We start from the raw sequence: 22,570 nt of genomic DNA, 5'->3' as shown, positions 1-22,570 counted from the left end.
GTTTTGATCACATGATCTGATTGCGGTCTTGGTTCGTGATGGCGGTATCGAGCCTTCAGTCGGTAGACTGCGTAAAAACGACCGAGACTCGTGCAGTCGGCAGTCCCCAGCTCCCGAGATCGGCCATCAGTGAGATCCATTCCTCGGAACAGACGGGGGTCCCCCTAAACACGCCTTGGACATTCTGGCTTGATAAGTAATTACTTGAATTCCTGTAATAAGTCGGTGGACGGCATTGCCCTACTTTCTGTTTGGCGTTGTTCACGAGGCCAAGTGGAAGACAAATTGATTGACAAATGTTAAAGAGAAGTTAAATAATACAATCTTAAATGAATTAAAATTTATAAAAAGTGTGTGAACTGTAGGATTAATAACTGTATGCGAGGCAATACAAGACATCGCATGGCATTTTTCAGTTTGTCACCAAGCCTGACCATAGTCATTAGATCCAGCCACAGGCTTGCCATATTATCAACTGATTGTATCGCTTGGGTTCGAATTTTACTATCAAAGATTGCATTGTAATAGTAAATTCGAACCCAAGCGATACAATTGCCTGTGGATCCAGCATTAATAGTCATCCTGGAGAAAGTGTGATGCGGTAGGGTGTCATACCGAATAACTCAGCCAAATTACATGTCAAGGATAGAGCTGTTTTGTAGGAGAGAGTAATCACTTTCCAGACCGAGAACTTTATCAAACTGGTTCAGTCTATGACCCAGTTCCGGATCACATTTTCATTAAAGATTGCTGACGGTATAATCCATAAAGATAATTTAGGTTTCAACTTGACTTGTGAGAAGATCAGAAGTTACTCTAATGAAAAATATATAATTAGATTATCTGAAAATCATAACCGAGTTCATTTGTCAGTTCCGAATCATGCTGCCGGTTCTGAATCGTGGAGATGTTTGAAATGTTTGCAGACCGATTCGAAAGTTGACTGATCCGACTTTCAATCGTTCCTAAACTTTAAATCAGTATGTGTGTATGTTTATTCCGCATAAGATATAACTAGTTTCTCTAGTTCTGAAATAAAAACAATCAGACACTAGTTTTTAAATTGATTTTTACCTTATTGACATTATATTGAACAATATTCGAAGCTTCACATTTAGGCATAGCATTAATAATTTAATCTTTTCCAAGTATGTTTATGACATAACATCATATCTATAAGGGATTTAACAATCCTCACCATTTTCTAGTTGTGTTGGTGACAGTGGGAAGCTTGGGAAAATAATGAAGGCATAAAATTGATACACTAAAGTTGAATAAACTACAGTATGCTTTTTAAATATCGATTTCAAGAAGTGAGTCTAGATGCAATACAAGTGCAGTGTATATTTATTGTCCCGATTTTCTGATTTATTCACTCTGGTAATCAGGAAATTTTTTATTTTATTGTGTTTAAAAAAGTATCCATATTATATCTGACAATACTTTTATAAATCCTAGATTGCTCAAAGTTTAAAACTAAGTTCAAAATGTTGCATATGACAACAGTTGACGTGACTGCCAGCAGATGGTGTTACTTTGGTAAGGCATCTCGACTACAATAATACACTCTCTGAAGAAATATTTATTGATGCTGTTGCTGAAAGATATGTATTAGTTAAATGCATTTATGTGCAGAAAACGTACTTATACTTTAACTACCTGTAGACAATTTTTCCCTCCGGCACTATTTTTTCCTAAATGTGTAAACGACCCAAGATGTTGAATTTTTATTCATTAAAAGAAGTGAGACAAGTAGTTAACCTGGGTTGTATATAAATTACAACAGTTCTGTATCCCTCAGTAATCATTTTTAGTGTGATTTACTTTTCTAAGTAGAAATCATTTCAATAATTAAGTATTTTTAAATATTAATTACAAAATGATTCAGAACTAGCCATGATCAAAAACTGGGCAAAAGACTAGCAATTGCCATCTACAGCAACAAACTTTGAATTCTAGAATTTGTATCAATTTTTCATTAATTCATCCCAGTGATTTTTCTACATTTTTTACAATGGTCCTGTGGCTTTCAAATTGGGAAAAAAATTTGACATTTCGGTCAAATTGGGAAAAATCAATTTTATCGTAAATAAGTTTTAAAATCATATCAAACATTTTATCATCTTTATTTTACCCATCTGATTTTCTTTAACCTTCTAAAAATTTCAACTATTCCATCCAAATCATCATTCCCATAACTCTTTGTTAAGTCGTATGTATATAATTCACATCGAATGTTCATTTTTTTAAAATATGTTTTTCTTTCAGAATTTTATTATTGGGAAAAATGCAAGCTAAATTGGGGGGAGGGGGGGGGGGGGAATTACAATTTTTAGGAGGGGAAAGGGCCGAAATTCAGATCCAAAATGGGCCTTAAAAAATCAATGCATCCATTCTCATAATGAAAAAGAAATGAATTTGTCATTCTACAATATGTAAGCAATGGGTTTTGGGGAAACATGAAAAGTAAAAATGTGAAAGAACTGCACACCATGAGATTTTATGAGCATGACATGTAATTGATTATTTTAAATAGACTTTCAAAACCTTGTACTACATCATAGTGAGACTGTGACGAGTTAACATGCCTGACTTTAATTTCCATTAATAATCACACCCTCATCAATGTTAATAAGCCACACTTATATTAGGTATTAAATCTTGTTCATCAGTTGTTGTAAAATGAAGAAAGGTTGAACTTCATCCCCTCTATGGTAGCTAAATTTCATTGTGTCTATTTTCAGGTCCATCCCAGGATCCTCAGCAGCTCAATACGAGGCCAGTATACGCAAACTGTACACCGTGAGCACCGTGCAGGTAAGCTGTATACTGAACTAGACACTGTGCAGGTAAGCTTATACAGAAATAGACACTGTGCAGGTAAGCTTATACAGAAATAGACACTGTGCAGGTAAGCTTATACAGAACTAGACACTGTGCAGGTAAGCTGTATACTGAACTAGACACTGTGCAGGTAAGCTTATACAGAAATAGACACTGTGCAGGTAAGCTTATACAGAAATAGACACTGTGCAGGTAAGCTTATACAGAAATAGACACCGTGCAGGTAAGCTTATACAGAAATAGACACCGTGCAGGTAAGCTTATACAGAAATAGACACCGTGCAGGTAAGCTTATACAGAAATAGACACTGTGCAGGTAAGCTGTATTCAGAACTAGACACTGTGCAGGTAAGCTGTATACTGAACTAGACACCGTGCAGGTAAGCTTATACAGAAATAGACACTGTGCAGGTAAGCTTATACAGAACTAGACACTGTGCAGGTAAGCTGTATACTGAACTAGACACTTTAATGTACCGTTTTCTTGCAGTAATTTATGGAACAAAGTAGTTACAAAGTCATATATAGTGGCTTCAGTTTATGTCACGAGATGGAGCTGCAGAGTTAGGACCCTATATATATCTATAGCAGATTGAGAGGAAAATCAATCTAATTAAAATTAGACCTTTCATCTTGCTCGTCGTTATCTGTTTGTCGCTCGTGAAAGGGTGACAAACAGATAACGGAAGAGCGAGATGAAAGGTCTAATTTTAATTAGATTGGCGGAAAATGTTTCTGATGCCCACATCATTGGAGATTCAGGAGCAAATAGTTTTTGGTCCATCCATCTGTCTGTTTATATTTACTTTATCCAAGCAATGGAAATGCTGTGTTTGTTTATCGGGTTTCCCTGAGATAACATATACTGTTTCAAGTAAATATAAAAATGCCTATTATGTATAGTTTTATCTCTCTATTCCAAACAGTTAAAACTGCCATTTCTAGGTCAAGTCTGGTAATAAAACAATGTAGTGCTAGTTATTCTATTAGAATCCATGATCTAATTCTGAAATTTGACTGCTTTAAATATTTTAAAGTGTCAATGCTATTTTAAAATATACAAACAATTCAGTACTCACCGACATTGGATCATTTTAAAAGTAGTTTGTTTATTTTATCGTCTTGTGAGAAATGTGTGTATTCATGCTGCTGAGAGGATTTATGTCCTCTGATTTTCTGCTGTATGTTTTTTCCAGGGTTTCTGGAGTGTGTATAACAACATTCCTGAAGTAAACAAATTAAATGTTCGATATACATACCACTTAATGAGGAATGAACGCAGACCTGTCTGGTGAGTTCAGTTTTGTTCCGACTCGAGCGATAAAATCAATGCAATTGCTTAATGTTGTTAAAATCAAATACAAATGAAATGAGGCTTTTTCGTGTAAATTTTCTTGTAGTTTACTGTTAATTATTACAGTATAAATGTAACATGGAAATAAAGATTATAGATTATACATTTTCTAAAGATATTGATAATGTTGAAGTTTTGAAATTAGTTTATGAAAACTTTCAACATAGTATGAGCATTTCTGTGATACATTCAGCTTGGACAACATTGGTGTATTAAGGTCATTGCAGGAGTTCAGAGAAAAAAACTTGTAGACACTCATTGCGAGGGGATATGCCCTGCCTTGCGGAGCTCTTGCTTCATTTTCGAATACTCTGGCAAAATCATTTAGACAAAGTTCTGAAGAATTTTTAAACAGCAGATTTAATTTTGTTTGCGTGTTCTAAAGTAACAACATATAAAGACAGTTAAAGAAGCTCCACTCAATGTTTTCTTGATTCTGATTGGCAGGCATGTTGTAATGAAGTGATATCTTTTAGGGAGGACAAAGCCAACTGTTTCGGGGGATGTTGGAGATTAAAATGTTCCAAATTAGACTCGGTGAGTTATTTACAAGAATTAGACTCGCTGAGTTATTTACAAGAATTAGACTCGCTGAGTTATTTGCAAAAATTGAGCTCAGTGAGTTAAACTTGCAAGATTTTGTAAAATGTAAATTAGACTTCTTGAGTTGTATACAAGATTTGTGAGGTTTAAATTGACTCCATGAGTTAATTACAAGATTTGTATGTTGTAAACTAGACTTGCTGAGTTGCTTACAAAATATGGATGTTATAAATTGGACTGGGTGAGTTACTTATAAGATTTAAGTGTTCCAAATATGAATCGGTTGGTTACTTACAAGATTTGGATGAAATTTAAGTGTTCTAAATTTGAAACCAGGAGTTAACTGTTGAGATTTAATGTTCCAAATTTTACACTCCCCCCCCCCCCTTTCTAGAAGGAAATGTTTCTACTAGTTTGTCTTCTACTTTATAAAATTGTAATGATTAAAGATAGAATCAAGTCGTTTTGATCACGATAAGAAATATTCAGCACCTTGATTTGAATAAATGATTTTGTTACAAGTAAATATTGTAAGTAATATGTCTTCTAACGATGTGTTTACCTATTTCTTATTTGTACATATGTGTTTCTTCAAGCCGTCAGTTTGGAAAGAATTACTTTTGGCTGCCATTGGTGAACAATTGACAGATTCCATGGCAGAAGGTATTTATTGATTGATTAAAGGAAACATTTAGGAAATGATTTATGTGCCTGTCTGCCACACAGGCACATGACCGCTGGATTGTGTGCAAACCCCTCCCCTTCCTTCTGTATATATCGCTTAACAAAATTGATGTTAGTAATTATTACAGTATCTATGAATGTGTGATTTTTTTCACTTTATGATTAATTCATATTTCAAATTCTGTAGTCAGTTTACGCTCTTATTATAAATTTATAAAGTCAACTGCTATTCTACTATAGTATCGTCTAGGTGAGAAACAAACTCACATTCTTATACACCTGTCATTAGACAAGATGAGACAAACTCACATTCTTAGACACCTGTCATTAGACGAAATGAGACAACCTCACATTCTTATACACCTGTCAGTAGATGAGATGAGACAAACTCATTCTTACACACTTGTCATTAGACAAGATGAGACAACATCACATTCTTATACACCTGTCAGTAGACGAGATGAGAAACTCACATTCTTATACACCTGTCAGTAGATGAGATGAGACAAACTCACATTCTTATACACCTGTCAGTAGACGAGATGAGACAAACTCACATTCTTATACACCTGTCAGTAGATGAGATGAGACAAACTCACATTCTTATACACCTGTCAGTAGATGAGATGAGACAAACTCACATTCTTATACACCTGTCAGTAGATGAGATGAGACAAACTCACATTCTTATACACCTGTCATTAGACAAGATGAGACAAACTCACATTCTTATACACCTGTCATTAGACAAGATGAGACAAACTCACATTTGTATACACCTGTCAGTAGACGAGATGAGACAAACTCACATTCTTATACACCTGTCAGTAGACGAGATGAAACAAACTCACATTCTTATACACCTGTCAGTAGATGAGATGAGACAAACTCACATTCTTATACACCTGTCAGTAAATGAGATGAAACAACATCACATTCTTATACACCTGTCAGTAGATGAGATGAGACAACATCACATTCTTATACACCTGTCAGTAGATGAGATGAGACAAACTCACATTCTTATACACCTGTCAGTAGACGAGATGAGAAACTCGCATTCTTATACACCTGTCATTAGACAAGATGAGACAAACTCACATTCTTATACACCTGTCAGTAGATGAGATGAGACAAACTCACATTCTTATACACTTGTCAGTAGACGAGATGAAACAAACTCACATTCTTATACACCTGTCATTAGACAAGATGAGACAACATCACATTCTTATACACTTGTCAGTAGATGAGATGAGACAAACTCACATTCTTATACACCTGTCAGTAGACGAGATGAGACAAACTCACATTCTTATACACCTGTCAGTAGATGAGATGAGACAAACTCACATTCTTATACACCTGTCAGTAGATGAGATGAGACAAACTCACATTCTTATACACCTGTCAGTAGATGAGATGAGACAAACTCACATTCTTATACACCTGTCATTAGACAAGATGAGACAAACTCACATTCTTATACACCTGTCATTAGACAAGATGAGACAAACTCACATTTGTATACACCTGTCAGTAGACGAGATGAGACAAACTCACATTCTTATACACCTGTCAGTAGACGAGATGAAACAAACTCACATTCTTATACACCTGTCAGTAGATGAGATGAGACAAACTCACATTCTTATACACCTGTCAGTAAATGAGATGAAACAACATCACATTCTTATACACCTGTCAGTAGATGAGATGAGACAACATCACATTCTTATACACCTGTCAGTAGATGAGATGAGACAAACTCACATTCTTATACACCTGTCAGTAGACGAGATGAGAAACTCGCATTCTTATACACCTGTCATTAGACAAGATGAGACAAACTCACATTCTTATACACCTGTCAGTAGATGAGATGAGACAAACTCACATTCTTATACACTTGTCAGTAGACGAGATGAAACAAACTCACATTCTTATACACCTGTCATTAGACAAGATGAGACAACATCACATTCTTATACACTTGTCAGTAGATGAGATGAGACAAACTCACATTCTTATACACCTGTCAGTAGACGAGATGAGACAAACTCACATTCTTATACACCTGTCAGTAGACGAGATGAGACAAACTCACATTCTTATACACCTGTCAGTAGACGAGATGAAACAAACTCACATTCTTATACACCTGTCAGTAGATGAGATGAGACAAACTCACATTCTTATACACCTGTCAGTAGATGAGATGAGACAAACTCACATTCTTATACACTTGTCAGTAGACGAGATGAAACAAACTCACATTCTTATACACCTGTCATTAGACAAGATGAGACAACATCACATTCTTATACACCTGTCAGTAGATGAGATGAGACAAACTCACATTCTTATACACCTGTCAGTAGACGAGATGAGAAACTCACATTCTTATACACCTGTCAGTAGATGAGATGAGACAAACTCACATTCTTATACACCTGTCAGTAGACGAGATGAGAAACTCACATTCTTATACACCTGTCAGTAGATGAGATGAGACAAACTCGCATTCTTATACACCTGTCAGTAGACGAGATGAGACAAACTCACATTCTTATACACCTGTCACTAGATGAGACAAACTCACATTCTTATACACCTGTCAGTAGATGAGATGAGACAAACTCACATTCTTATACACCTGTCAGTAGATGAGATGAGACAAACTCACATTCTTATACACCTGTCATTAGACAAGATGAGACAAACTCACATTCTTATACACCTGTCATTAGACAAGATGAGACAAACTCACATTTGTATACACCTGTCAGTAGACGAGATGAGACAAACTCACATTCTTATACACCTGTCAGTAGACGAGATGAAACAAACTCACATTCTTATACACCTGTCAGTAGATGAGATGAGACAAACTCACATTCTTATACACCTGTCAGTAAATGAGATGAAACAACATCACATTCTTATACACCTGTCAGTAGATGAGATGAGACAACATCACATTCTTATACACCTGTCAGTAGATGAGATGAGACAAACTCACATTCTTATACACCTGTCAGTAGACGAGATGAGAAACTCGCATTCTTATACACCTGTCATTAGACAAGATGAGACAAACTCACATTCTTATACACCTGTCAGTAGATGAGATGAGACAAACTCACATTCTTATACACTTGTCAGTAGACGAGATGAAACAAACTCACATTCTTATACACCTGTCATTAGACAAGATGAGACAACATCACATTCTTATACACTTGTCAGTAGATGAGATGAGACAAACTCACATTCTTATACACCTGTCAGTAGACGAGATGAGACAAACTCACATTCTTATACACCTGTCAGTAGACGAGATGAGACAAACTCACATTCTTATACACCTGTCAGTAGACGAGATGAAACAAACTCACATTCTTATACACCTGTCAGTAGATGAGATGAAACAAACTCACATTCTTATACACCTGTCAGTAGATGAGATGAGACAAACTCACATTCTTATACACTTGTCAGTAGACGAGATGAAACAAACTCACATTCTTATACACCTGTCATTAGACAAGATGAGACAACATCACATTCTTATACACCTGTCAGTAGATGAGATGAGACAAACTCACATTCTTATACACCTGTCAGTAGACGAGATGAGAAACTCACATTCTTATACACCTGTCAGTAGACGAGATGAGAAACTCACATTCTTATACACCTGTCAGTAGATGAGATGAGACAAACTCGCATTCTTATACACCTGTCAGTAGACGAGATGAGACAAACTCACATTCTTATACACCTGTCACTAGATGAGACAAACTCACATTCTTATACACCTGTCAGTAGATGAGATGAGACAAACTCACATTCTTATACACCTGTCAGTAGATGAGATGAGACAAACTCACATTCTTATACACCTGTCATTAGACAAGATGAGACAAACTCACATTCTTATACACCTGTCATTAGACAAGATGAGACAAACTCACATTTGTATACACCTGTCAGTAGACGAGATGAGACAAACTCACATTCTTATACACCTGTCAGTAGACGAGATGAAACAAACTCACATTCTTATACACCTGTCAGTAGATGAGATGAGACAAACTCACATTCTTATACACCTGTCAGTAAATGAGATGAAACAACATCACATTCTTATACACCTGTCAGTAGATGAGATGAGACAACATCACATTCTTATACACCTGTCAGTAGATGAGATGAGACAAACTCACATTCTTATACACCTGTCAGTAGACGAGATGAGACAAACTCGCATTCTTATACACCTGTCATTAGACAAGATGAGACAAACTCACATTCTTATACACCTGTCAGTAGATGAGATGAGACAAACTCACATTCTTATACACTTGTCAGTAGACGAGATGAAACAAACTCACATTCTTATACACCTGTCATTAGACAAGATGAGACAACATCACATTCTTATACACTTGTCAGTAGATGAGATGAGACAAACTCACATTCTTATACACCTGTCAGTAGACGAGATGAGACAAACTCACATTCTTATACACCTGTCAGTAGACGAGATGAAACAAACTCACATTCTTATACACCTGTCAGTAGATGAAATAAAACAAACTCACATTCTTATACACCTGTCAGTAGATGAAATAAAACAAACTCACATTCTTATACACCTGTCAGTAGATGAGATGAGACAAACTCACATTCTTATACACCTGTCAGTAGATGAGATGAGACAAACTCACATTCTTATACACTTGTCAGTAGACGAGATGAGACAAACTCACATTCTTATACACCTGTCATTAGACAAGATGAGACAACATCACATTCTTATACACCTGTCAGTAGATGAGATGAGACAAACTCACATTCTTATACACCTGTCAGTAGACGAGATGAGACAAACTCACATTCTTATACACCTGTCAGTAGACGAGATGAGACAAACTCACATTCTTATACACCTGTCAGTAGATGAGATGAGACAAACTCACATTCTTATACACCTGTCAGTAGATGAGATGAGACAAACTCACATTCTTATACACCTGTCAGTAGATGAGATGAGACAACATCACATTCTTATACACCTGTCAGTAGATGAGATGAGACAACATCACATTCTTATACACCTGTCATTAGACAAGATGAGACAACATCACATTCCTATACACCTGTCAGTAGATGAGATGAGACAAACTCACATTCTTATACACCTGTCAGTAGACGAGATGAGAAACTCACATTCTTATACACCTGTCATTAGACAAGATGAGACAAACTCACATTCTTATACACCTGTCATTAGACAAGATGAGACAACATCACATTCTTATACACCTGTCATTAGACAAGGTGAGACATATTATTGTACACCTGTCAGTAGACGAGATGAGACATATTATTGTACACATTTACATCCGTCCTTTCAGAATTTTCTGTTTCTATGTTCATTTTTCTGTTGCATATCAAGCTGAAACTTGCTGTGTTACTTCTTTGTGGTAACTCTAGATTGTGTTGCAATTCTGATCAAATTCAACTTGTCTTGCAGGAGTTTTGCCCCTTTATTTGAAATTTAATGTTCATGGAGGGTACATGATTTGTCTGTCAGATTCCACAGTTTTCATGTGAAGACCTTCTTATTTTACGGAGTGTGTGTATGGGTATAGAAGATGTGCATGTGGCAAGAATTTTGATTTTCTTGTATTTTTGAGAAAATTACAGGCTGTTGAACTTAGCTGGTTTGGAGGAAATATTACAGAACGAGTACATGCTTTGTCCATGTAACTCCTCTCTAACTTTTCAAACTGTGGCTTCTGTAAACAATTTGAAGATGTGCATATTGCAAAAATTTAGATTCCCAACAACTCTTTCATATTTGAAAAATAAATTACAGGATATTGAATTAAGTCAAAATTTTGGAAACTATTTTACACACAGAGCTCTTGGTTTATCTGTTTACCTCCTATCACAGTTCCTAATCTAGCTAGGATTGGTTATTCATGTGATGCAAAAGAAAGTATGCTGCAGCTTGATGATGGGTGATACTACCTTCAGTAAAGTTCTACAACTCATGACTTTAGAAAGTCACCGACATAAGCTTGTGACGGCATATTGTGTACCATTTCTGGTCCTCTTGTTCCTGCCACTAACACAATGTTTCTAACAGTCTTAACGTTGAATAGAATTCATTTAAAAAATTATTAATGATCATGTGATTGAAATATATCATTTTAAAGACGTCATAATAGGTCATGGCATATTGTAGAGGATACTTATACTTATATGTAGTTTGTGTAATATGCATTTTCAAGTTTCTATTTAATATTATTTAAACTTTGCTCAGTCTTTACATTTTTTATTTGAAAAAAATAAAATGTTTGAAAATTTGTATGTGTGTAGGAGATGAGGTAGGCGGCATCAGTATTAGTATACGGGAGCGAGATGACCTTATAGAAATCTGGAACGCCCGCTCAGACTTTCATGAACAGTCAACTGTGGTAGACAAAGTCAAAGAACTCCTCCCTGAAGTCAACTTTTCAGCCATATTCTATAAAGGTAAGGATCCCAAGGCTTCAATACTGAAAAACAAGAACATTTAGCACATTAAGCGATCTTAGTGCAAATGTTTTCAAGGACTGAATTTGGTAGAGCAGTGATTCTTAGCTCACCTATGTGAGCTTTTTCTGCTCAAAAGTCATTTCTTATATATACATTTTAATCATTGCTTAGCCTACTTGTAGATTAGGTTCAGTGTATTCATATGTGGTGATTAGTCTATTTTAAAAGTTGAATGTTTATAACACCTAAACCTTTAGTTTAAGTTAGTATAAATATTAAGGAAAGGTTTGCGACACTTTGACATGTGCATGTAGCAAAACAAAGTCATATTGCATATCAATATGTTCAGTAGGAATTTATCTTTTAAAAAAAATCACCCATGTCGTTTTTTTTTGACCAGATGGGCTTATTTTTGTGATGTTTTACATTTTCGGGAACTTTGTACAAAAGGGAATACTAGTGGTATAAAAACTACATGATGCAAACTTATGAGGTAAAAAGCTGGTAGAATTTTTAAAAAGAGTATTATTTATAAGATTATACTACATGTAATTAATAGAAAAATGTTATTTTAAAACACAAAAAATAGCACTTTCTATATCTTGAATAAAATTTAAATTGGTTGCCATGGCAACAAAAAATGTATGTTGAGCAGCTTTACAAGGTCTACGTCAGAAAATATTTACTTTAAACGTAATATTTGGACCATGAATATTTAAGAAAGTATATAGAATTACTACCCACCGGGCTTTGTTTCCATGGTAACAGATTAAAAAGAATTATTTCATTTATGCGATATGTCACTTTGTTTTATAATTGTACAACTTCAGAAGAGTGCATTGAGCATTTTCATGAATAAGATACAATTCCAGCCCCAAAATGATATTTACATGTATATTTATTTGTCACGTATTGTAGTATCACATTTATTAGAAATTAAGCTGTTGAGTTTCCTTTTTCAAAATTCAATACAACACAATATTTTCAATATCCCGGCGAGTTTTCCATGGTCCTACTTCGTCATAAATTCTGTGTTACATTAGCCCGAACCTGTCTTATAGAAAAAATGACACTAATAAATCTGTTTTATGTCTATGTTATGCAAATGGTCCTCAGACAAAATTAAGACTATTTTAAGATGTACTAGAGAAGACCCCTTTTTATACGCCCGTCGAAGACGGGACGTATTATGGTATGGCGTCGTCCGTCTGTCTGTCCGTCTGTCCGAACCTTGTGGGCAGGATACAGACTGAACCATAAGCCCTAGGACTTTACAACTTGGTACATTTGATCACCATGATGAGAGGAAGATGCCTATTGTTTTTCAAGGTCAGAAGTCAAAGGTCAAGGTCGTAGTATCACTTATTAGGAAAATCTTGTGGGCAGGATACAAACCGAACCGTAAGCTCCAGGATATTATAACTTGGTATATTTGATCACCATGATGAGAGGAAGATGCCTATTGTTTTTCAAGGTCAGAGGTCAAAGGTCAAGGTCGTAGCATCACTTTTTAGGAAAACCTTGTGGGCAGGATACAAACCGAACCGTTAGCATATTTATGAAGTAGCGCATTCTAAGGCTATCCCTCTTTATATATTGATATCCATTTCTACAAGCATAATAATGAATTAGCTCACAGAGGACAGTGCTAACTTCACTAAACTATGAATCCCACTAAAATATGTTTTCCTTGAGCAAAATCTACGGGCGTATTATGCCACGTTGGCGTTGCTCGTTTATTCTTACATGATCATATCAGTCGCGTTTTCTACATTTCAAAGGTCATTCGATAAATCGCTCTATCAGCGCAAGTAGATGTCATAGCATTGAAATATGAAGTGCATGTAATTAGAGAGCATTGTCAGGTTTATTTTAAAAAATGCTTGTGAATGTCATAAAAATTCCTAGCTTTGTTAATGTCGAACCTTGTCTTTGAGGACACTATTCACAAACAATGATCGATTATAACTGCATCAAAATAAATCCTACTATACCTAGCAAGATTCGCAGAGATTACATGGTCACAACATAATTTTAATGGAAATTAACCGTACCGCATACTATGTATGTATAAATGAAAAATTGTAGACTTTCATAATATCAAAGAAAATAATTTATAAATGATCATTTGAGAAACATTATTATTATTTTGTCATAGAGGGTTACACATACGCCGCTTGGCACTTGACACCGGTAGTAGATAACAAGTATATATTATGGCATTTTCCCTCGATTCAGCTATGACATGACGCATTTTTTCATTATGACATCATAAAGCGCGAAGTGCACTGAGGTATATCAGGAGTTATTTCCCAGTTGTTGCAAACCTTACCTTAAGGGGAAATGGAGTGAGTGTAAATAAATAACCTTCCAAAAATTAAAATTTGAAGATTTGAAAGACCAGGTTTAACATTTGTACCAGGCTTAAATGAAAAAAAACCCCACTCACCAAAGATCTCTTAAAAAAGGTTTGCTCCTAGTATAATATGGAAGTCATAAGATATGCAAATATTTTTAGCCGAGTTGCAACGAAGTTGAACTCGGCTATTGGTTTGGTGATGCGGGCGGGCGGGCGGGCGGTTTGGCATCAACAATTGGTTTCTGGATGATAACTCGAAAAGTTTACAATCTAATCAAATGAAACTTTGATATATTGTTGGGTACCAGGTAAGGAAGACCCCTATTGATTTTGGAGAAAAATGATCAAAGGTCAAGGTCACAGTGACCGAAAATAGAATGAAAATTTCAGGAAAATTTGGTTTCCGGATGATAACTCCGAAAGTTTAAATCCAAATCAAATGAAACTTTGATATATTGTTGGGTAACAGGTAAGAAAGACCCCTATTGATTTTGGAGAAAAAAGGTCAAAGGTCAAGGTCACAGTGACCGAATATAAAATGAAAATTTCAGAAATATTTGGTTTCCGGATGATAACTCCGAAAGTTTAAATCCGAATCAAATGATACTTAAATATATTGTTATGTACCAGGTAAGGTAGACCCATATTGATTTTGGAGAAAATGGGTCAAAGGTCAAGGTCACAGTGACCGAAAATAGATTTAAAATTCCAAAAGGATTTTGGTTTCCGGAGGATAACTCGAAATTTTTTAATTTGAATCAAATGAAACTTGGATATATTGTTGGATACCAGCAAAGCAAGGCCCCTATTGATTTTGGAGAACAAAGGTCAAGGTCACAGTGACCGAATATAGATTGAAAACTTCAGACAAATATGGTTTCTGGACAGTAACTCGAAAAGTTTAAAACTGAAATTAGTTCTTCACAATTATAAATATACCACGTCATTCCTGGCTTTACAATGTATCCCATGCAACTCGGCTCATTAATCCCTGGGTGCATATACTGATTTTTATCTGACAAATGACATAATTGGAGACTAAGATTGAAGACCTTTAATAGTCTGGATTGCCTACCAAAAAAATTGAAGTAGTCTTAATTTGCCAGCCAGGGCTAACAGTTTGATGTAATCACATTCACTGTATTGAGAATGCAGAAAATACTGAAATGGAATTTACTACAAAGGTGTTTGGAGATAACTTTATATTGCATTTAGATTTCAGTACGTGTCAGAGGCTCTGTAGGTACATTGTGAGACATTTTCTCGTAATTACAGTATTAAATATGTGTAATTTGAGTCACTGCGATTGTGGAATTTTGTGACAGAGTTCTTGATTAAGAGTACTTGCTTAGGTTTCATTTAAACTTAGAAGTTTAAAATTTGTCCTTATTTAGTGTCAAATCTAGGATCTACAGAGGAGTCACATATCATATGTTCAAAAGGGCACTTTTCGTCGCGGCAAGACAATTTCGGGGCACTTTCATTGTATCATACTATGATAGTAATAGAATGATCATTTAGCCTCTTTAAAAGTTAATACCTGCTGCCTTGATTTTAAACTTTTCAATCAACCTTGTGAAATAAAGAACAATTGTTTATATTAACAAATATTTTCAAAACATTTATAGAGGAAAAAGGGCATGGTGCAATTAAAAAGGACATGGCACCAGCCAAAAAGGGCATGGCACGGCGCCATGCTAGTTTGCTTTAGATTTAACACTGTTATTATTGTCTGTGTATTTGTTAATTGTATTACTGACATATGATTTCTAAGCACGTATTTTGAAATGACAATTTTGTATGTGCATAGGAATCTGAGACCAAACATCTCAGATTTCCAATGAATAAACACGTCCTGACCAAAATATTGAAATTTAATTTCTATACATGAACATATGCCATATACTGGAACATATGCCATATACTGGTACATATAAGTGTAGATAACTTCAAGGCCTAGCACTATCACTTTGGTATGTACTGTAGAATGAACAAGTGAACTCTTCAAATTTCAGCTTTTTCCACCCATCAGGCTTTTGAGTCTGATAAACTCTCCAAGAAACATAACCGCTGATAAACTTAATTCCACGTGGATCTGTGATGATGTTAGTTTTGTCAGTCCAGAGCATTGAAGAATAAGTACGCAATTGATGGCCCAAAGAAAAATCCTAGAATGACAGATGGAATGATGAATACCCCAATGGAATCTTATATACCGGTACTTATACCATTAATACTGTCTTGTGCAGGCATTGTATTGAAATCCCTTTTTATGGTCATGTAAAACAGGTTGCTTGTCTTCGTTATGTTCATATTTTTTATTAAACCAATGGTGTGAAGTTTTTGGTCATGTTTGACATGATTTTTTTTATGGAGAGATGTATATGTAGAAAAATATTCACTGAATTTCAAAGCTTTGTCAGTATTTCAACTCATCCTCTTGCCAAATTACAGGAAATCCAGTTTATTTTGTAATTCGCTGTGTATGGTTATAAAATTTGAACAAAAAATTCAGTGATACATATTATTGACAAAAATGTGCTATTTAGAATATTATGGTGTTTTAGCATTTCTTAGAAGAGGTAATTGTCATTTTCTTCCCATTTTCAGTTTGAAAGAATATTTGTAATGCATTTTATGAAGGGGATTTAATCTGTATGGTTAGGATGGTTGCTTCACAACCATGAGGCCTGGGTTCTATTCTGAAACCTGGCACCTCATCAAACTTAAGATGTTTAATGGTGACTGTTCCTTGCCAAGCACCTGATATTAAAAATGAACGTCATGAATCTTTTGGATGATGACCTTGAAAATTGAGGTCTCGTGTCGCAGTAGGCATTGGCATGATAAAGAACCCTCACTGCTTTGGTTGTCAAATGTGTGGCACTTCACCTATAAGCTGGTGTCGTCTCTGTATGAGTGAAAAATTATCAGTTAAACAACACACTAACAGAAAAACTTCAGTATTTACGGAAACGTATATGTGTGATATGTTTATTTTTATATGTCATTTACAGTATGTGAAATTAATATTTGATCAAACTTCATGCAGGAATTGATCAAACTTTGTGCAGGAATTGATCAAACTTTGTGCAGGAATTGATCAAACTTCGTGCAGGAATAAAGAATTTAGAGCTAGTCATGTACTGTATACAGGAAAATATTCATCCCCCGATTTATTTTCGCTCCTTTCGCCTTGTCACTGGGCGAGTTTAAGTCTGGGCGAAACAGTTTTTTCTCTTTTATCTCTTTTAACACAACTGTGTCTGGGCGAAATTAAAATGGGAAGAGACAGTCTGCAAGTGTAGAAAGGCGAAGATAACATGGGGTGAAAATAATCTTGTATACAATATACAGTTGATGTCCACTTTGTATAACACTAACATTATTATAGCAAACACATTGATAATGAATTAACACTTATAATGAAGAGATTTTTATTCCATGCATAGGCAAAAAAAAAATGCAATATAAACATTGAGTATATGAGTAATTATAAAGCAAAGTATTCTGTCCCTGGTGTTTCACTACATCAAGTTCTATTCTCCATGCATCAGAGTGCAGAGATAGATTACTTGTCAGTATCCAAGAAAATTAATCTCCGAGAGCGTAATGCATTAGAATGGAGGAAGATGACATGATTATTGTAATGAAAATTTTGATATACATGTATGTAAATTTCATCATGTGCATTTTTGTGAGCAAAATTTAAGCATACCTATGGACACTTTAGAATCATTATTTATGTTCATAATATATGTGCATACATCATTTAATATGTACCTCTGGAATAAAAGATTTAGGGGTATGTAGTTTTATGTGCATCTGTCTATTTGTCTGTGAATTTTTTTTTTCCATGCTTATGAATTTGAAACATAAGTGAAAGGGTATTTGATATTTTGTTGATGTACACTTTGTTACATTACACTGAAGCCTCTCCAATGAACAGTCAGCAAGAATTGGCTCTTCTATGTATTTCACAAACACAAATTATTTTTCAACTAGTCAGGATTGGCACCTGATACATGTACACTTTGAACTTTCTGATTTTTCTTTTATTTCATAAATGAAAATCATGTCCAATATAGTTTTTAGCTCACCTGAGCTAAAAGCTCAAGGGAGCTTTTCTGATCACCCGTAGTCCGGCGTCCGTCTGTCTGTAAACTTTTAACATTTTTGACTTCTTCTCAAAAACCATTGGGCCAATTTCAACCAAAGTTGGCACAAAGCATCCTTAGGTAAAGGGAATTCTAAATTGTTAAAATAAAGGGCCAGGCCACCTTCCAAGGGGAGATAATCAAGAAAAGGTAAAAATAGAGTAGGGTCATTAAAAAATCTTCTTCTCAAGAACCACTGAGCCAGAAAAGCTGAAATTTATATGAAAGCTTCCTGATATAGTGCAGATTCTAAATTGTGAAAATCATGGCCCCTGGGGGTTTTACATACAAATATATAGGGGAAAATCTTTAAAAATCTTCTTCTCAAGAACCATTGGGCCAAAGAAGTTCACATTTACATGAAAGCTTTCTGACATAGTGTAGATTCAAGTTTGCAAAAACCATGGCCTCCAGGGGTAGGTTGGGGCCATAATAGGGACTACGGTTTTACATGCAAATATATATGGAAAGTGTTCTGATATGGACCAAGGTGACTCAGGTGAGCGATGTGGCCCATGGACCTCTTGTTCATGATTTGTCTCGAATATTTACAGGCATTTAGAGGACATTGCATAAAAAGTGGCACATTCTCAATTTTACTCAAATTGAGTGAAAGTGATAATTTTATAAATGTTTTTTTCTCTCAAAAAGCATAGAGCTGAGTTTTGAACAAACCAAATTCTTATTGTTGAATCCGTGCAACAGAAAGATGCATCTAGGGGTATAGGCAAAGTCTTTCCAAGCCTGCTCTTTATGTTTGCTGGAAGAAAGACTGTATATAAAGTAGTATATTAAGATTCAGATGTGGAAGCAGAACATCATGTTTTTGGAGTTATAATTCAGATTTTAGGTCATTTGGATCAAATTCAAAAGAACAGATAAAATGGAACAGGATTCTTGCTCAAATGTGTTAAATTGTTAAAAGCACAACTGTTGATTGTGATGTGCAAATAGCACTCTTATCATATGTAGTTCTGTCAGTTTAGAATTGCCCTGTGTTTTATTTTCACTTTCACTTTGTAATGCATTTTATCTGTAAGTTGATCAGTATAAGCTCTTACGTTGATCATTATGTACAACCTTACAGGACTTCTATCGACTTTGATCACCAGGTCAATCAAATATTCACATTATCACAATGCATCATGATCATTCATTTTTCTCTGTTTTAAGGTTGAAATTTCAGTGATCTGTTAAGTGATAGTTATAAGTGAGGTCTAGGCAACCTTGTAATTAAACTTTTTGGACATATGTCTGTTTAAACTCCACATAATTAGTATGGTCATTGAAATCCCTAGAGTATAGCATTGCTTGTTTTATTCTATGTGCTATCTACGCAGAATAAAAGATCACTTACTCTCTGTATAAAACAATTCAGTGTTGTGTGATCAAATTATGATAATTTACCATTTTTCTAGTTGTGTTTACATGGAGGTATTGAATGTTTGAGAGAGCAATTGATTACTTTATGCCTTTTGTAAAAATAGATTAATTAGTTTACCTGCATTTCTAAAGAAAATAAGTCTCATTTGACTTGAAAATATTTTCTGGGAACTGATAAGAAATTTTAAAATTTGTTCAGTGAAAGGTTTCCAGCACAATAGGTAAAAAAAATCCCCTGAAACCTCAGAAGGGAAAGAGACTCCAAATATCAAACTTATATTTTGACACCCACCTCGGCCCCCCCCCCCCCCCCCCCCCCCCCAAATCAATTTTCATTGAGTAAAACTCATTAAAAATCCATGTTTTATTAATTCCACATAAGTTATGGATGACATGTATAACACATTATGAATGTGTATGATAATGTTTAGGAAGTTTTTGAATTACTTTATTCTGTGAAAAATTGCAGTTTTAGTGTATGGTAACTGCATGGACAAAAGGTTAACAAAAACAAATACAAACAATAAATAAAAACAACTGAGACTGGATCTCAGTGATACAGCTTAATCTACTGAGCTTACCAGATAAGCAACAAACTTCAAAAGGACAGGGAGTACAGTGAAACCTAATTTAGGGACTCGGTTATGAACAAATTTTATAAAGAACAAGTTCAAAATCACTTGCCATATTCTTCTTACATATACAAGAAAATGGTAATTGGGAACTGTAAGGAAATTTCCTTTTTAAAGAAATTCTTTGTTGTGAGGATTTCTTTGTTATGAGGGATTCTCAGAATGTTGTAGGGAGTTTTCTGCAGTAAGGAATTGTCCATTATAAAGGATTCTCTGTTGGGAATTGTTCCGTTATACACATGTAAGGAATTTTCCGTGACAAGGAATTCTCTGTATTAACAAATCCTCCTTTCTAAGAAACGCTTTGTTATAAGAAGTTCTCTGTTATAAGAAATTCTCTGTTATATAAAGAAGTGGTTTTCCTGTCCTACCATCAGTGTCACAATGAATACAATTTCCTTGTTTGAAGTGAAATCTACTATTTAGACATTAATCGAAATGTCCATCTAAGTCATTTTTTCAGATTTAAATCTATAATTGCAATTTACAAACATAGATATTTAAGTTTTCTAAATACATAAATGTTGTGACAGTGCTATATGTTGAAACAAGTTTATATTTTGAGCTTACGATTTATCTTAACAAACTTCCTTACATAGATATTGGGATTTCTAATACATGTTCTAAGTGTTTAGTGTATTTGTTTTATACAAGTTTAACTGGTATCTATTTACAGTAAAACACAGTTACAGCAAACAGTCCTATAATGAATTCACACTTACAGTGAAGTGATTTTAATTCCCTGTAATACCTTTAACTAATATTGGATATAATGAGTTATGTTTATATTGAATCACTCTTTCCCCCAGTTCTTCGTTTTAAACATGTTTTACTGTATTCAATCAAATAGATGATTGTGGTGAAAAATATTTTTTGACCATTGTAAGTTTGAACATTTCCAAAAGCAAATCAGTCGATCTATATAATGTGTGAAATGAAGCAGCCATGTATATTAAGTGTGTAAGATGAAATAAAATTTGTTGCATATTTGATATGTGTAATCTATGTAATTTTTTTTATGTTCCTAGGCGCCCTGGTCATGGGTAATGTAAATAAAGACTAGAGGAAATTCGAATTATGATCATGTGACACTTTCCAGAGTGTAAAAATTTACTTCATCAACCGTTTCTTCTCTTCTTTCTTTCTTTCTTTTTTTTTTTTTTATATAGAGTATATGGTTGGCAACGTCAATTTTTAAACATGAAATTATTTGTTTACAGCATACTGGTATATACTTTTATGAAGCGAAATAGATTACAGAAAATTAAAAATCCTAGGCACCTGATCCCACTTCTGGTGTGTCCAGGGGTCCGTGCTTGCCCAACTATCTATTTTGTACTGCTTGTAGGAGTTATGAGATTGATCACTGTTATGTTATCTTCACCTTTCATTATGGAGTGGGAAAAATGACAGATCATAGTTCAAATCTCCTTTATGGGATTCATTTATGGTAACATTATCCATGACTGGAGCGCCTATGTTTACAGTGTGTTGTAGAGGATTATTCTGTATGTGAGTAGATTACAAAAACCTTTGACAGGTATGTTTCATAAATTTATAGTGAAAAATGAATTTACAGTCCTTCAGAACTTGAAATTAAACATTTTGCATCTTAACTTAGAATGATGAAAACCATATACAAATGACGGTAGCTTATTTTTTCTTATGGTGTAAACTACATTTTGCTAAAATATTGTTGACCTGCTTTAAGCCAGTGTGTTGAAATAGGGTTTGCTAATAGTACTTGTTGACATTGGTACTTGTGGAGTTTGAATGCAGGGAGTGGTGCATTGTAAATGAACCTGTGCTGCAGTTGTATGTTTGGTGCTGTTATTTTTATGTAGTGCATATTACATTGTATTTGTTTAATTTGTTGCAATCAATTTTTTAAAAAATAAAAAGGTAAAATTGAAATTGTCATCTCTTCACTTTGTGCTTTAAGCCAAGGGATTTCCAGTTAGGAAACCAATCACACCAGGATACAAATTATATAATGTTATACATGTATGGTGTGACTTGGGCTGGCCAGTATGTGCATCTTATGATTCATTTGTGAACAATG

General features: G+C 34.8%; 1 protein-coding gene across 1 annotated transcript; it reads left to right on the top strand.

The window, feature by feature from the left end:
- On the top strand, positions 1 to 22,422 carry LOC125654426 (eukaryotic translation initiation factor 4E type 3-like). Its single transcript, XM_048884383.2, has 7 exons — positions 1 to 196; positions 2,745 to 2,817; positions 4,041 to 4,135; positions 4,675 to 4,735; positions 5,338 to 5,404; positions 11,819 to 11,974; positions 16,352 to 22,422. The coding sequence occupies exons 1-7, from the start codon at positions 39 to 41 to the stop codon at positions 16,408 to 16,410; spliced, it is 669 nt and encodes a 222-aa protein (XP_048740340.1). The 5' UTR covers positions 1 to 38; the 3' UTR covers positions 16,411 to 22,422.
- Positions 22,423 to 22,570: the final 148 nt, after the last annotated feature.

Source organism: Ostrea edulis, chromosome 7, assembly GCF_947568905.1.
Source record: "Ostrea edulis chromosome 7, xbOstEdul1.1, whole genome shotgun sequence".
Classification (NCBI taxonomy): domain Eukaryota; kingdom Metazoa; phylum Mollusca; class Bivalvia; order Ostreida; family Ostreidae; genus Ostrea; species Ostrea edulis.
Note: the sequence above shows the minus strand (reverse complement) of the source record. Positions and strands in the feature narration are given on the sequence as shown.